The 14,317-nt window shown below is 60.5% G+C and overlaps 1 protein-coding gene across 1 annotated transcript in view; it reads right to left on the bottom strand.

Annotated features, from left to right (window-relative positions):
- Positions 1-14,317, bottom strand: part of PRKAR1B (protein kinase cAMP-dependent type I regulatory subunit beta) — a 65,146-nt gene that overhangs the window by 25,090 nt on the left and 25,739 nt on the right. Inside the window, exons 4-6 of the mRNA XM_080830555.1 lie at positions 7,452-7,513; positions 7,012-7,058; positions 25-183 (exon numbers count right to left, since the gene is read on the bottom strand). Coding sequence (XP_080686681.1) covers positions 25-183; positions 7,012-7,058; positions 7,452-7,513 — 268 coding nt within the window. The remainder of the gene's footprint in view (positions 1-24; positions 184-7,011; positions 7,059-7,451; positions 7,514-14,317) is intronic.

Below are 14,317 nucleotides of genomic sequence, written 5' to 3'. Positions count from 1 at the left end.
GATGTGTGCCAGGAAGCCACTCACCATGAGGATACGCCGGTAGCTGTCCCGGTCGATGCCCCAGAGCTTGAGGTCTGTCTTGGCCTTCACGGTCGCTGCCCTGGGGGTGCCGTAAATGAGCGCCAACTCCCCAAAGCTGCCCCCTTCGCTGATGCTGGTCACCCACTCTCCATTCACATATACCTTCAGGGGACACAGCGAGAACGGTCAGAAAGGTCATGGGGGGAGTGTGGGGTCACTGTGGCCCGTCCCACCCTGAGAGCCCTCTCTGCGCCCACCAGAGCAGGCCCGGTAAGAAAGGGATTTGCGGCTGCAGCCCCCAGACTCACTAGCCCACAGGCACAGCTTCCCGCCCCCTGCCCAGGCCTGTCCTGGATCTCTGTCGGCCGTCCTGCCTGCCTCACCCACAGCACTGTGCAGAGCTGCCGCTGCACGGGCATGCCAGTGGCCTCCGCGTCCCCGCTCTCCACCGACCGTGAGACGGGCCTGGATGGCAGGCGGATGTACCGCCCAGGGCTCCCATCTGTGTGGAAGCCCTGCCCACTTCCCCGGCCGGCCTTGGGTCCTCATCAGCCTTGGAGGGATCTCAGGCCTGTCTCCCCAGCCGCACACGGTGACTCAGACTCTGTACTTCCCTGGAGTACGGGGTCTGGGCTGGGCTCTGCACCCGTACAGACCCGTGCTCATGGGGCCTCCCTGCCTGGGGCTGCGGTACCCGGCTCCCAGGGCCTGGGGTCGGCAGGAACGCTGCCGGGGCGCCGATGAGACCCGGCTGAGAGGGGCCCTTTCAGGCCGTGTGGGTGACCGGACACAGTGCGGCCACTATGCATTGACCCTGTGCATCCCATATCACGCAAGAATGGTGCAGATTGTTTATTATGCGCTGCCGATGCAGATCCCATTGCTGTAAATTGACACAACGCAGCTTTATTCGCCGGTGTGTCCATGAGCCCAGAGAATAGTGCCCATTGCACGTCGGGTGCACGTCGGGGAAGAACGGGTTGCCGTGAGTCATGGGCGCGATTCTTACTGGAATCAATGAGTCATTATCTGGGCAATAACCGAGGCACAGAGCCACGTATCCGCAGGAAAACGGCACGCCGGTGATAACGCAAGCTAGGGTCCGGGGGAGCCGGCCGGCCAAGAAGCTGGGTGGGCAGGAGACCACGGACACACAGAGGTGAAGTCGCCCATGCACGTGTCCCCGGAAGCCTCAGCCAGTCTGCCAGAGCGCAAGGTGCCTGCCCCTGGGCTGTGCCCTCGGGCTCCCGCTGGGAGGTTAGCCGCTGGGTCCCTCGCCACAAGGCTCCGGAGGAATAGGACCCTGTCCCGTCCCTCCCTCGAGGCAGGGATGCCTGTCCCAGGAGTTTTAGGACCACAGACAACACCCTCTAGGAGCTGCGAGCTGCATCTTCTCTAAGGCGCGGAGGGCCCGTGGGGATGGGGGCGGGGACAACTTCTTGAGGGTCCTGGCAACCCGGCCCCCAGTCGGCCCTCCCCGTGCTCTGCTTCCTGTGAAGTTCTGCCCACGGAGGTCTGACTCACAAACACCCACATGCCCAGATCCAGCTCTGCAGCTCGGTGACGTGGCCCTGCTCCCCCGGGACCCCTCAGGTGACAGGTCCCCTCCAGTGAGCATGGCTCCGCGAGAAGGAACCATGGGGTGCGTCCTTCTGTGGCTCCAGGTTCGAGCTGTTGGGTTTGGTGCTCTGGTTTTCACAGCCAGAGTGGGCGCCCGTGCGGTGAGGGATGCACATTCCCTGCGAATTCACCAGGGTGAAAGCCAGGCCCTTGTGTGTGCGCAGGTGTTGCAAACACTGTCCCCAGTAGCTGAACCCAAGGGCACCCCCCAACCAGTGCACAGGGCACATCTTCCCAGGGGCCTCTTCAAGTCAGGTGGTAACGGGAGCTCGGGAATGTGGGTTTGTGGTGGGGAGACTGCCTGACACAGTGGCCTAGGGGTGCAGGGGGTCTCTCCCTCCCACCTGAGGGGGCACAGAAGCCACCACTGCAACCAGCTGCTGGCAGGGGCAGGTGCCCGTGAGCGAAAGAGCACAGGCACCAAGGGACAGAGGAAGGGGGCTCAGCAGAGCAGGGCAGGACCCAGGGAACCCAAGGGACCCGTGCATCACTGCCAAAGGCCACCGGGGACCCCCTTCCTGCCCAGAAGCCCAGACCTCGGAGAACTCCCTATGAGGCGTCAGAGAAAACCATTGTGTGGAGCCCCAGACGGGCCCAGGACCACACTGTGGGTTGCCCCACAGAGCACAAAGGGGCCATCCTTCTCGGGACACTGGCCTCTGTCACCGCAGCCAGTGCAGCCCTGGGCCCCACCCCAGCTGGCGTTCAAAGGGACTACTTCTTGCTTTGTTTCATTTTTTGTTTCTTCTTCTTCTTCTAGAAGAAAAATGGTGGGAGGCCCCGCTGGGCTACACTTGTGGTCCCACCACTGACAGTGACTTCTCTGGCTGAACCCAGAGCTCCCACCCAGCCGTTCTGCATTCCTGCATTCATCCATCCATCTGTCCATCGCCCCCCAGCGTGGACTGAGCGCCCCTCTGTGTCCTGCATGTTCTAAGTGCTGACGGTCAGCAGCGGAAGGCAGGCGGGTTCCTGTCCACAGGGACTCACCCAGCCGGGAGAAAGACTGCAGGCAATGATCGTACGAATAACCGTTCATCATGGAGCGTGCTCTAGGCATGACGAGAACAGGAGGCACAGCGTTCAGAAGGACCATGCAGTGACTACGCATAGAGGGCTCTCCATGAAGGAGAATGTGAACCAGGTCCTGGGCATCCAGGGCCAGCATGGGATGATGCGGGAGAAGGGTGACTGAGGCCGAGGACAGGATGTGCAAAGGCCCCGGGGCCACAGTAAAATGGAGGGCACTAGATGCGGCATGACCAAGCGAGGAGAGATGCCCAGCGGGTGGGAGTCACAGTAGGGGAGGGAAGGGCTGGGATGTTATTCTAGAAGCAAAGCCACAGAAGTTTGCAGTACTACACCGGGTTGCACTGTGACGCTCCCTCTGGTGGAGTGTGGAGAAGAGCATGGGACCGCCAGAGGGGAGCGGGAAGGAGCGGGGAGTCACTCCACAGGTGGCTATGGCCGGTGGGCCCAGCAGTCCCACTGGCTGGGTCAGAGCACAGGGCCAAGGCCCAGTGACTGGCGTGGCCCCAGGTGGCTGTGACGTGGCCCACACCGGACAGGCTGCTTCCGCTCCACGCAGAAGGAGTAGCAGGAAGTGGAGGGTGATGGGACGGAAGGCGCAAGGTCCTGCTCCATTAAGTCCCAAGCTGTGACCCTGGCATCTGGAGCCTCAGATGCAGATGGGGGCTGAGGGCGTGCTCCCCGCCCCGCTCCACCGCCAGCCCTCCCTGACCTGCACATCTCGGGGCAGCGCTCTGCTCCCCAGGAAACAAAGATGGACCGGCAGAAAGCGTCTGGGCCATGGCGACAGAACACCAGGCCCCAGGGTTCTCCAAGGGACTGTGGTTTGCATACGGCCCACAGCCGGCCTGGCCAAACCCTTGTTCTGCCTTCACAGATGATGAGAAAAGCCAACGGCCTGTCTCCTCCCACCTCCCCAGGCTCCTGCCACGAGCAGCGGGCACGTCCCTGTGGTGAGCAGGCACCCGGGTCCCGGGCCCTCAGCGGGCTGCCCACACCGGCCTGAAGGGAGCAGAAGCCCCACCTCCGGGTGTGCTCTTCCCGCCGCACTCCCTCAGCTCAATGAAGACCAGGGGGTGTTCGGCTGGGGGCTGCTCACAGCGCACCCCCCTGCCTGCCCCGCACAGGCGTCCTCCCGAAGCTCCCATCTGCCGGGCCGCGTGGGCTCCATCTCTGTGCGGGTTCCCCCCAGAGGAGCCCCAGTGCTGTCTGGGTGTATGGCCCTCGTCCTGCGCTCTCCCATGCCAACCACTCAGGAGCTCACAGGGTGGTATTTTGGGGGGACTCTGAGCTCCCCTCCTGAACATGGAGCAGGAATGAGGTTTGTATGAATGTCACCACCACGTGGGGTGGTTCTGAGGTCCCCATCCTCCAGGTGCCAAGGACAGTCCTTATCAGCTGGCCACAGCTGGGCTGCCAGGGCCTCAGCGGAGAATGGAAAGGGTGTCCCCAGACACGCTCTGTGGAGAAATGGGTTGGAAGACCCCAAGATACTGCAGAAAAGCTTCACAGCTGGGCCCGGGTGAACCAGTGACGAATGATGGAGACACCGTCCCAGCACAGGAAGGCCAGACACCTGTGCCCATAACAGCGAGATGCGTGACGGCCAAGGGGTGGGAGCAATGCAGATGTCCCCTGATGTGAAAGAGGCACAGTGGGGTCTGTCCACCCGACAGGCTTAGAGGGAACCGGACCCCTGCCCCCACAGGGGACAAGCCCCAAGGACACGAGCCAGACACAGGACACGCACGGGGACCCCACGCACACGAGGTCCCAGAGTCGTCAGACTCACAGACACAGAGAGCAGACGGTGGGGCCAGGGTTGGGGGAGTGGTTGGGGGTCCGTGTGCCATGGGGACAGAGTCTCTGTGGGGGCAGTGGAATGTTCTGGAGCCAGACGGGGGGACGGCCACGCAGCAGCGTGGATGTGCTTGGTGCCCCTGAACTGGACCCTGAGAAGCGGTGAAGATGGCAAATTTTATGTTATTTGTATTTTAGCCATTAAAAAAAAAACAACAAAAAAACTAACAACCAGAGCTCCAGGCAAATGCTGAACAACTCACGGTACCCATGGAACCAGACAGCCTCCTCCTGGGCAGCCCGGTCCCAGGGATGCAGCTCAGAGGTCTCACACCACCTCAGAGGCTGGGAACCAGATGGGGCCGCAGCCGGAGGGCGGGAGGGTCCCAGCACAAAGGAGGGTCCGAAAATAGTGAAGGCCTCGCAGGATTAGGGAGGAGCCGGGCCTCAGACAGAACTACGTTCCTGAGCCCTAAAATCGGCAGCCGAGTATCCTTTTAAGTAGAAATGCTATGTTCCACGAATAAAACAAATTGGAAGATATTTTTATACTTAGAAAAATGGATTATAGCTCTTGGCAACACACATGCTGCGGTGTCTCTCTGGAAAACCATAATTTAAACTGAACCTAGCGCTTTTGGCACGGGTCACCTGGCCGTTCCCCTCGGGCGCCTCTGGTCAGAGGGCAGCATCCACCCTGCAGAAGGGGAGGGGGCACTCAGGATGCCCAGCCCCGAGCCTGGCCAGGCAGAGGGCCACGGTGGAGTTCAGGGGAACCTGCCTCCTGTGGGGCATCGGCACTTAGTGTCCCCCCCCACCCCGCCTCCCAGCAAGACTATTATCCCTGGGGCCTAAGAGCCGGGCTCAGCAGCCTTGACACCATCCTGGGCACGACCCTGGGCCAGGTCAGACAGGTCACTCCCCTCTGTCCTGGAAGGCAGTTTACAGAAACGAGCACACGAACGGGCGCTCGAGGCCTCGGAGCATCTGGGACGATTTCACACCGCGAGCACTAATAACAGTCATTATTATAATACATACACCATAACTCACCCCGGCTAGCCAACATGCCACTTTTTCATCCCAGATTCCTGACTGAGCTCTTTTGATTCCCTTAAATGTGGCCTTCACCCACACGGCTGCACTGCCCAGGGTGTCCCACATCACAGGAGGGCTCCCCGCCCGCCAGCCCACCAGGAACCCGGACGGGCTGGCAAGGGACCCCGAGGGGCATCATGGGGCGGCCCCACAGGTCACTGCCTGTCCCTTCAAGGGCTGGCCGGCCCAAATTTGAGACTAGAGCCGGACGCAGACGTCCACCCACGGGGCCCGGACATCCTGGCTCGGGCGAGCCCAGTCCAGCAAGCACCTTAAAGCCGCCCTTTGTACCTGAGCCTCTGAGTCTAGGGCTGGGAGGCTGGACCTGCCAAGACATCATATTTGGAGAGTTCTGGTTGCAAGAAGTGACCTCACTCTTCCCACTCCCCAGACTGCTTCCATGGGTCCCCGGCCTCAAGAAAAGCCAGCTACAGCTCCTGGCATGGCGTGAGGTAGCTGGCACACTGAGCCTGGGGACGGCCGGTCAGCCCCTGTCCCATCCCAAGGGGGCCCTGGGGCCAGGCTCTGGGACCTCCCTTGGGGGGCGGGTAGGGGTTCCTGCTAGGATGAGTAGGCCAAGCCAGCCACCTCCCTGTCAGCCACATCCTACCTTTGTGGTACAGAGGGAGGTATGCAGGGACCGAGTCCCCCCAGGCCCAGAGGGGACCCATGTGCAAGCACAGACGGAGCCAAGCCATGGAAGGAGGCTGCTCTGGCCGCAGAGGGAGCCGTGAGCCAGATGCACAGGCTGAGGAGGGATGACAGAGGGAGGCGATGGAGGACAGGAGGGGGCGGTGGGGGTCCCGCAGAGGCAGCCAGGCGCCCATGGATCATAGGCAGTGAGGGAACACCGTGGGCTCGGACCCGCCCCGTGGCCTCGCAAAGGGCTTGGGCCTCATTCGAAGAGAAGCCCGTTGGAGGGCTTTACCCGAGACCGGAGCACTCGGGTGCGGTTGGAGAGGCCCCGCGTGGACGGCAGCCTGTGGGCCCAGGGAGGGATGCCCTCAGCCCTCAGCGAGGGCCCCGCGTGGAGCCGGGGACACGCGGCTACAGGAGCGGGGCTCCCCCACGGGGAGCAGGTCCACACCGCGTGTCCTTCAGCCCGTGACCGGCGAGGTGGACAGAGCAGGGTGAGCGGGAATAGGAAGGAACGCTGTTCTGCCAGATGGTGGGGCTCCAGGTCACGTGGGCAGGACGGCCATCATCGTGGCCTCTGTGTCCATAAACTGCTCCCTCCTGCCCACTTGCCAAGGCCCTGACGCCCACGGCGGGGGAGGAGGCCCACATCTGTAGCCGCTGCCTTGGGCGGGGTCCAGCCGAGCTGCAAGGACCCCTGTCCACAGGTGCGGGCCCCACCTCCTGCCGTTTAGATGAGACACGCTCCCTCACTGAGCCGGCCATGGACAGAGGCGCGACTTTCTGGAGCGGGTAAGGGATACTCACATCTACTTCTCCTTGGTCAATCACATAGAAGTTATCCCCTTCGTCCCCTGGAATGAAAGAAAGCAGAGGCTGGGGACACTGTGGAGGGGACCACGTGTGGCACTCGTGGCCTCCCTGGGTACAGTACCTCGCTTCACAGAGGCCAGGCAACTCTGCATCCCACCCATTTTCCCTTGTTTAAAAATAAAGCTTGTACAAAGACCACGATGGTCTGACACCCACAGACACAGTGACGTGGCCGGCACGTGGTCCTGTGGCACGGTCACCCATGTCTCACCCAAACCCAGAGGTGTTTGACTCTGTTAACGGGAGTGCTGAGTGACATGCTCTGTCTCATTAGTGACCTTCCTCGAGTGTGGACAACGGGTTTTGTGTTCACCCCCAGGCAGAGCCATGGCCCACGGCCCCAGCGCTCTGGCTCAGAGAAACAGGGACACTACCTTGCTGTATGACGGTCTCCCCAGCGATATGCGTGACAGGGAACATGGCGTCGAAGATGTCACTGGAAGAGAAAACACACCACATGTTGGAGCCAAAGTGACAGACGGGGTGCGGGGACCTCATGGCATCACCTCCCATGGACTGAAGGGCTTGGCTCCCCACCTGGGGACAGATAGGGTCTGTCAAAAACAGAATCACACCGGACACATTGTTTTGGACACAAAAATTGTAACACACCCCCTCTCCCATCGGCAAAGACCATCCTACGAGAACACTATCTTCTGCGTACCTCCCGAAGGGAGATGCTTCCCCTCGAGCAGCGTCCTGAGACCCCAGAATCAGAATGACATGTTAGACACACAGAAGCTGGAGAACCTGACTTCGGCGGTGCCAGCAGGCAGCTGGGCCATTTAATTTCCCAATGCCACAGTAGGGACAGTGGGGAGGGGGCATGTGCCCACTGGGGACTCTTTGTCTCTGCTGACCGGGAGGAGAATGCAGTGTCGGAGGCCAGGCTCTTGCTCCTAAAATGCACAGCGGCCTTCAAGAGATAGCACCCCATCCCCCACGGTTTCCTGACGGAGAAGCGGGCAGCTGGGGCTTTTCTGGGGCAGAGCTCAGGGCGACTTGCCTCCTCCCACCAGAAGAGTCTCAGAGACCTTCGCCCGTCTGCTCAGGCTAAACCGACCTCAGGGGGACTCATAGGCACTGAATCCGGGCTGGGCGCCCAGCCGCCAGGAACAAACGTGGAATCAGATATGTGAGCCGCCCTGGGCTCTGCTGTTCCCAGGGTCCAGGAAATGCTAACAAGTCCTTCTCAAAGTAGTAGCTGTTTTCACCGAGGTGGGGGGAGGGTGGGGCAGGGGTCCCTCCCAGCCCCCTCTCCTCCCCACCCGGCGCAGACCTAGTGTCTCTCCCCTGGCCCGGGCTGCCCTTCTCAGCCACACCTTCCCTGCGGGAGCAGACGGGCCTGGTCTGGTTTTCTGCATTTCTTCAAAACCACAGCATCAGGGATCTCAAAATGAGCAGATCGTTAAGAAATGATTTTTCAATTCCTACCTCACTGTTTAGAAACTTGCAGTGGTAATGGTAAAATATTTCCCCAGATGCCATTACCCGTGAAGCCAACCCTAGGACCCAGCACCACGCGGCCTGGACAGGGGCTCTGCACGGCCATCAAGCCCCACGGTGGGCCCCAGCCCACTGCCCACCGCACACACGGCCAGCGGTCTGCGGCACACAGACGAACCTGTGAAAAGGCCTATGGCTATCATTCACACGGAGGTCCTGTTTCTTGATGCGTGCATCCACGGAGACATGCGGACCTGGTGAATTCCCTAGCAGCTGCCGTCCCTGGGCCTGCCCTAGGCCCCCACTGACCACAGAGGCCTCCCCGACCCAGGGTACGTTAAGAGCAACGAATCCCAATCTGTGAACAGCAAAGTCAGAGAGCCCTATTTCCTCTGGAAGAAGCTAAGGCCCCAGTGCCCCCCAGCTCATCACCAAGGCTTGGACACAGGCGGCGTATGGGACAGAAGCTCGCGCTCCTGCTGGCTCGGCCCAACCCCCTGAGAGGCCCTCTCTTTCCCCATCTTGAGTCCTCAAACAAAACCCAATCCTTCCTGCTTCTTAGCACTTAATGGTATTCAAAGCCCCTGTTTGCTTCTGCCGTGAAAAGAAAACCGGTTTTCTATTCTAGTCTGGAAGTGACCTCTGGAAGGCTTTCCTGAAGCTGTCGCCCGCATCTCAGGGAGTCGGACACGTGGGTCCCACCGCCCACGCCAGGATCCGGGACACTGGGCTTGGCAGTCAGGCATCAGGGTTGTGCCAGGCCCGGGGACACAGAACTGTGAAGATGTTCCAGTCCTCACTCCGTGAGGCCCCAAGGACGGGACCAGCGCTGGCCGAGCGCCCTTCATCTGTCCGCTTGGTCTGAGGTCAGACCCTCAGCTGTCTCATCCAGACGAGGAAACCAGAGACGCTAAGGATCTCTGCCAAGGCCCACAGCTGGGAAGAGGTGAGGCCGGGCCACCCTCCTGTCTTCCCGTGCAGGGCTCTGTGGGGCGCCCAGGGCTAAGCAAGGCCTCCAGGCGTGGAAGGGGTGGCGTGTTTGGGGGCACAGGGCCTTCCAGGTCTCAGGTGGTGGGAGGCCCTGATGCCAACCCCCGGGGAAGTCATTGGCCAGGGAGAGGTGCTGGTCGTCGCCAAGAGGCAGAGCCCTCCAGTCCCAGAGGCAGCCCTGACAAAGAGGCTGCTCCCTGACCGCCCCCCTCGGCCCAATGGTGGGGTCCTCAGGCTCCTGGGTGGCCCTAGGCCAGAGCAGGTGCCACTCCCTTGATTGCAGGCAGCAGCTGAGAAAGGGGTGCCCGCTCGCCTTATCCCAGTGTCCCTATGGCCCTGTGGGCGCTTTTCACCAGAAACCCCCCACACCCCAGAGGTAGCCCAAGCAGCCGAGGGACCCTCAGCATTGGACCAGGAAGGACGGGGTCAGGGGCATCACCTGTTAACTGTGCTTGAATTATAACTATTTATCGGTACTGTTGGTTTTTGCCCCTCCAGGTCAGGGGTTGGTTCTCCGCCCTGCTGTAGCACGGACACCTCTGCTTTCCGCTTCTGTCTACACACCCTTTCCAGAATAAGGGTTTACGGGTGTAAAGTGGAGTAAATAGAAAAACCAGTGAAATCGACAGCACGGAAACGCAGCAAACTGCCTCGAAAATCTGCCTGCAGCATCGTAGGCTGGACCTCCCCCCGTGCTCCCGCTTCACACCGTGAGGTCAGGCAGGCCCAGCGACCACCCCAGTGCTGAGGGGGCCACGGGCGTAATATTCCAAGATGATCTGCAACAGCCAGGACACGTACGGAAGCGCCCATGCCACCCTCAGGGGACAAGATCACAGGCACCGCTCAGGCCTCAGCAGCCTGCTCATGACAGGGAAAGGCCATCCACGTCCACAGGCTCCTTCACAGCCCTCCTGCCTCCCTCCGTGCCGGCCGGGCCTCTGAGCTGGGGGCCAGGACCCTGAGCAGAGCACTTCCGGCTGGGACTGGTGGGCAGAGAGTGGTGCTCCTGGACCCCAGCCACACCTGGGCCTGGACCCAAGCAGAGCCACCGTGACACTTGGGGCCTGCAAAGTGCTGGGTCCCCCAGATGGCGCCCGGCTCAGAGGCCACAGCCCCTTGGAAGCTCCCACATGAGTCACTCCTCGTCCTGGTGCCCCTCCTTCCCTGGGCTCTTTGCTCTTGCCCTCCAAACCCTGCTGCTGATGGCATCCTGACGCCCTAGTCTCCAGCTGACTGTGGGTCCTGAGAACGAAGCCCGTGTCTTCGCTGCAGCCTGACACATGGTGCCCAGGCTACGTCTGACTCACCATAGGTCTTTGGATGTGGACTGGGGAGTGGGGGTGGATGGGTGGGTAGTGGCTCCCGTTTAACTTTCTTGGTGTTAATCGATTGCTCCTCATTTTCTATTTCTTCATGTGCTAACGTTGGACCATTTTCAAAGTTAGTTCCCAACGTTTAAAGATTGACAGAGTTAGAAAAATCCAAATTTTTGGCTTTTCTTTGAAAATAAAAGGAAGCTCTAGCAACATGGGTCCTGCGTTCTCACAAAGCAAGACCTCAGCCCACTCCCACCCTGGTCAGAGCACAAGCTCTTGGGTCTGCCACGATCCCCGGAAGGGCACGGATTCCCGGCCCTCGGCCACGTGTGTGTGCCAAGCTACCTGTGTGGCTCACACTCTGGGTGTGGCAAGTGCCCACGTGGGACTTCGTCACCAGGAGGGGTCATCCTGATAGCAACCCAGGACCTGCCGCCACTTGTAAACTTGCCTGGAGAGACCCAAGGGGCTGAATCTCTAAGGACTTAACCCATCTTTCTGTAGAATGGGCACAGCAGCCCGTCCGCCCTCCTAGAACTCTGGGAGCCTAACCCAGGTACTGATGCTCGAGAAGCCTCGTCAGGAGCTTCTGCCAACGTTTCTGCCACTTCCAGATTCCACGCACACAGCAGCGGGGAGCCCCTTCTCCTAGTCCTGCAAAGACGGTCACGCACATCTCAGGAACCCCTGGGAGTGAATTCCAATGAAGTCAGAAGGTGTTGGCCTGCCCTCATTTCTTGAAACGTCCTGTTTTGAAAGATGTGAGACTTTTGGAAGCACGGGGGGACCTGAGGGGCCAAAAAAGAAGCATGTCCTACCCCCCCCCACCACTGGTGACGTCAGGAGAGCAGAGAGCCACACGGCACAGACGCACCACGGTAGGTCTGCACAAAGTCACGCATGTGTGTTGATGAGGACCAGAAAGAACAGAGACCACCCAGACTGCAGGAAACATGTCCAGTGCCCACGAGTGTGTTTTGCTGACTCCAGAATGACGCATGGATGGGGAAAGTGCCCCTGACATTGGTCCGTCCCCTCTAGAAGTAGATCTGAAAGACCCAAACCTGCTGTTGTGCCCTGGGGAGAATCTCTCCCTGGCTGTTTGGCTCGCGGGTCACTGTCACCAAAAGAAGGCAGCATCTTGGGTCTGCAGACAACGCCCTAGGGTGCTGGGCACCATGGCAATGTCCTCTTGGACGCTGCAGGTCTCGGCGGGAGGGACAGAGCCAGCGCTCCAGACACAGCGGCCCCGGGTCGTGTGTAGGCGTCTCCACTGTTTGGGTGAAAGCTCACTGTTTTTCTCTACAGACTGCGAGTTTCTAAATAATTCTCTCTAAACAGTGATAACTCAGGCATTGCTGAGGACTGTGCTGAGATGCGAGGTCCCACCCGCTCCTGCTGGAGCCCCAGGAACACGGTGTTTGTTAACACCGGGGGGCCTCTGCCTCAGGGGCCGCCGTGGTTTCTTAGGCACCCGGACCCAACTGGAGGGTCAAGCACCAGCCATCCATTAGGGCCACACTCAACTCTGACTCAGCCACCGGGAGGCCATGGAGAACAAGGCACATGCAGTGCCTGCCTCTAGAGGCACCAGCAAAACAAGGGTAGACATCAAATGGATGGGGCCTCCTAGCTGTCATTCATTCATTCAACAAACACAGAGGACCAGTGCCCTTCCTGCCTCAGGCTGTGGCAAGAGCACAGGTGAGAAAGACCAGCCCGGCTTACCACCTGGCAAAGACTTCACAAGAGGCATCCGGGCCCCTGCGTGGACAGCCATCAGCAGGTGGCTCCTCGACCTGGGGTCCAGCAGTCAGGATGTCCCAGAAGCAGCTAATGGTTTTTATGGCGGATCAACTAGAGACAGAGGACGGGCACCAAAGGCTCTGGGTCAGGCCCATGTCCCGCATGTAACCAGGCTTGGCTGGAAATCTCATCACACTTCTGCACGACGGGCTCAGAGACAGGGCCTGGGAGCCAAGGGGAGACAGAGTCACCTCTAAGGGCCCATCTCCTGAGACTCAGATTCTGGATCTTTCTTCAAGGAGTTCATGCTGGCAGCCAGGACCGGGCTTCCAGCTCTGGGTCAGGCTGAGGGGGGCGGCGGTGGCGCCGAGAAAGCCCGCCAGCAGCAACTCATATGAGGTTCAGCGGGGGTCAGCATGGCCTCCCAGCAGGCCAGCCGGAGACAGTGGGCAAGCACGTTCGCCCCCCGATCCTGACTCCTCGGGTGGGACACCTGAGGTGCACAGAGCTCCCCAGCCTGGTCTGTCTTCACCTCTTCCAAGAAATCCCTGGGACTCCTCCCCCTGCACACCAGTCAGGGCTCCTTGGCTCCCAGGCTCGTTTGCAGAGTGGTTGGTCTGAGCCCCTTAGGAACGGGGGTTAAGGTTCACTGTCCTGCAGCTCACGGCCAGGGCTTCTCCTGGGAGAACACAGGTCTCGGGAGGCCCACGCTGCCCAGCGCTCTCCCCACAGTGCAGGGGGCCTTCCCAGCTGCTCACGGGAGCTTCCCGGACTCCGGACCAGCTGCACGTCCACACCCACTGGCCTCACTGCCCTTTCTGAGGGAGCAGCGAGGGGGCCGAGGGTGGCTGTGCAGATGTCAGTGCCCCGGCATGCCCGAGCTGTGAGAGGCCAAGTCTGGCAGCCGCAGGCCGCTCCCTGGGGCGCTGGAACACACGGGCCATGTCTGGCACCTCCAAGGCCCCTGGGACTCCATGCCTGGCAGAGTGCAGGGAAACACCCAGCTCCTGCCACGACGCAGCAGGTGGAGGGAAGGCCCAGCGCTGGGACCCTCAGTTCTCTGGAGCTCAGCGAAGAGAGGCATGAGGCTGCTGGGCTCTGGAGCCAGGAAGTGACCACAGGCAGGGTGACCACAGGCCAAGCTGAGCCTCAGTTTCTCCATCTGTAAAATGACGCCATAGAGAAATGAGCTCACAGGCACAGTGACTGGCAGAGGGCACGGCTACCTCACGGGGCACCGAGGCTCCTCCAGTGAGGGTGGGTCCTGAGTCATCTCCTGCCCCAGACAACCCCTCCTTCTCCGACAGCTGGAGCACAGTGACCCCAGGTGGCCAGCTCCTCCACCCAGAACGCCCAGTCTACTCTATTGTGCAGAGTGTTGGGTGGTCTCCGGTTTGGGGCTATTACAAATAAAGCTGCTGGGAACCCTGGGGGTTGAGCTCAACCCCCATGGTTGAGCGTCTGCCTTCAGCTCAGGTCATGATCCCAGGGTCCTGAGATCGAGTCCCCCGTCAAGGGGGGGGGCGGTCCCTGCTCAGTGGGGAGCCTGCTTCTCCCTCTGCCCTCCTCTGCTACTTCCCCTGCTTGTGCTCTCCCTCTCTCAAATAAATATATGAAATCTTAAAAGAAAAAAGAAAAAGAAAGAAAGAAAAGAAAAAGGAGAAAACTAACGCGCAGGTGTTGTACGGCCTTCCGCCGCCACTGCTCCAGGACAAATGCCCGAGAGCACCGCTGCTGGG

Source organism: Martes martes, assembly GCF_963455335.1.
Source record: "Martes martes genome assembly, chromosome: 18".
Taxonomy (NCBI): domain Eukaryota; kingdom Metazoa; phylum Chordata; class Mammalia; order Carnivora; family Mustelidae; genus Martes; species Martes martes.
Note: the sequence above shows the minus strand (reverse complement) of the source record. Positions and strands in the feature narration are given on the sequence as shown.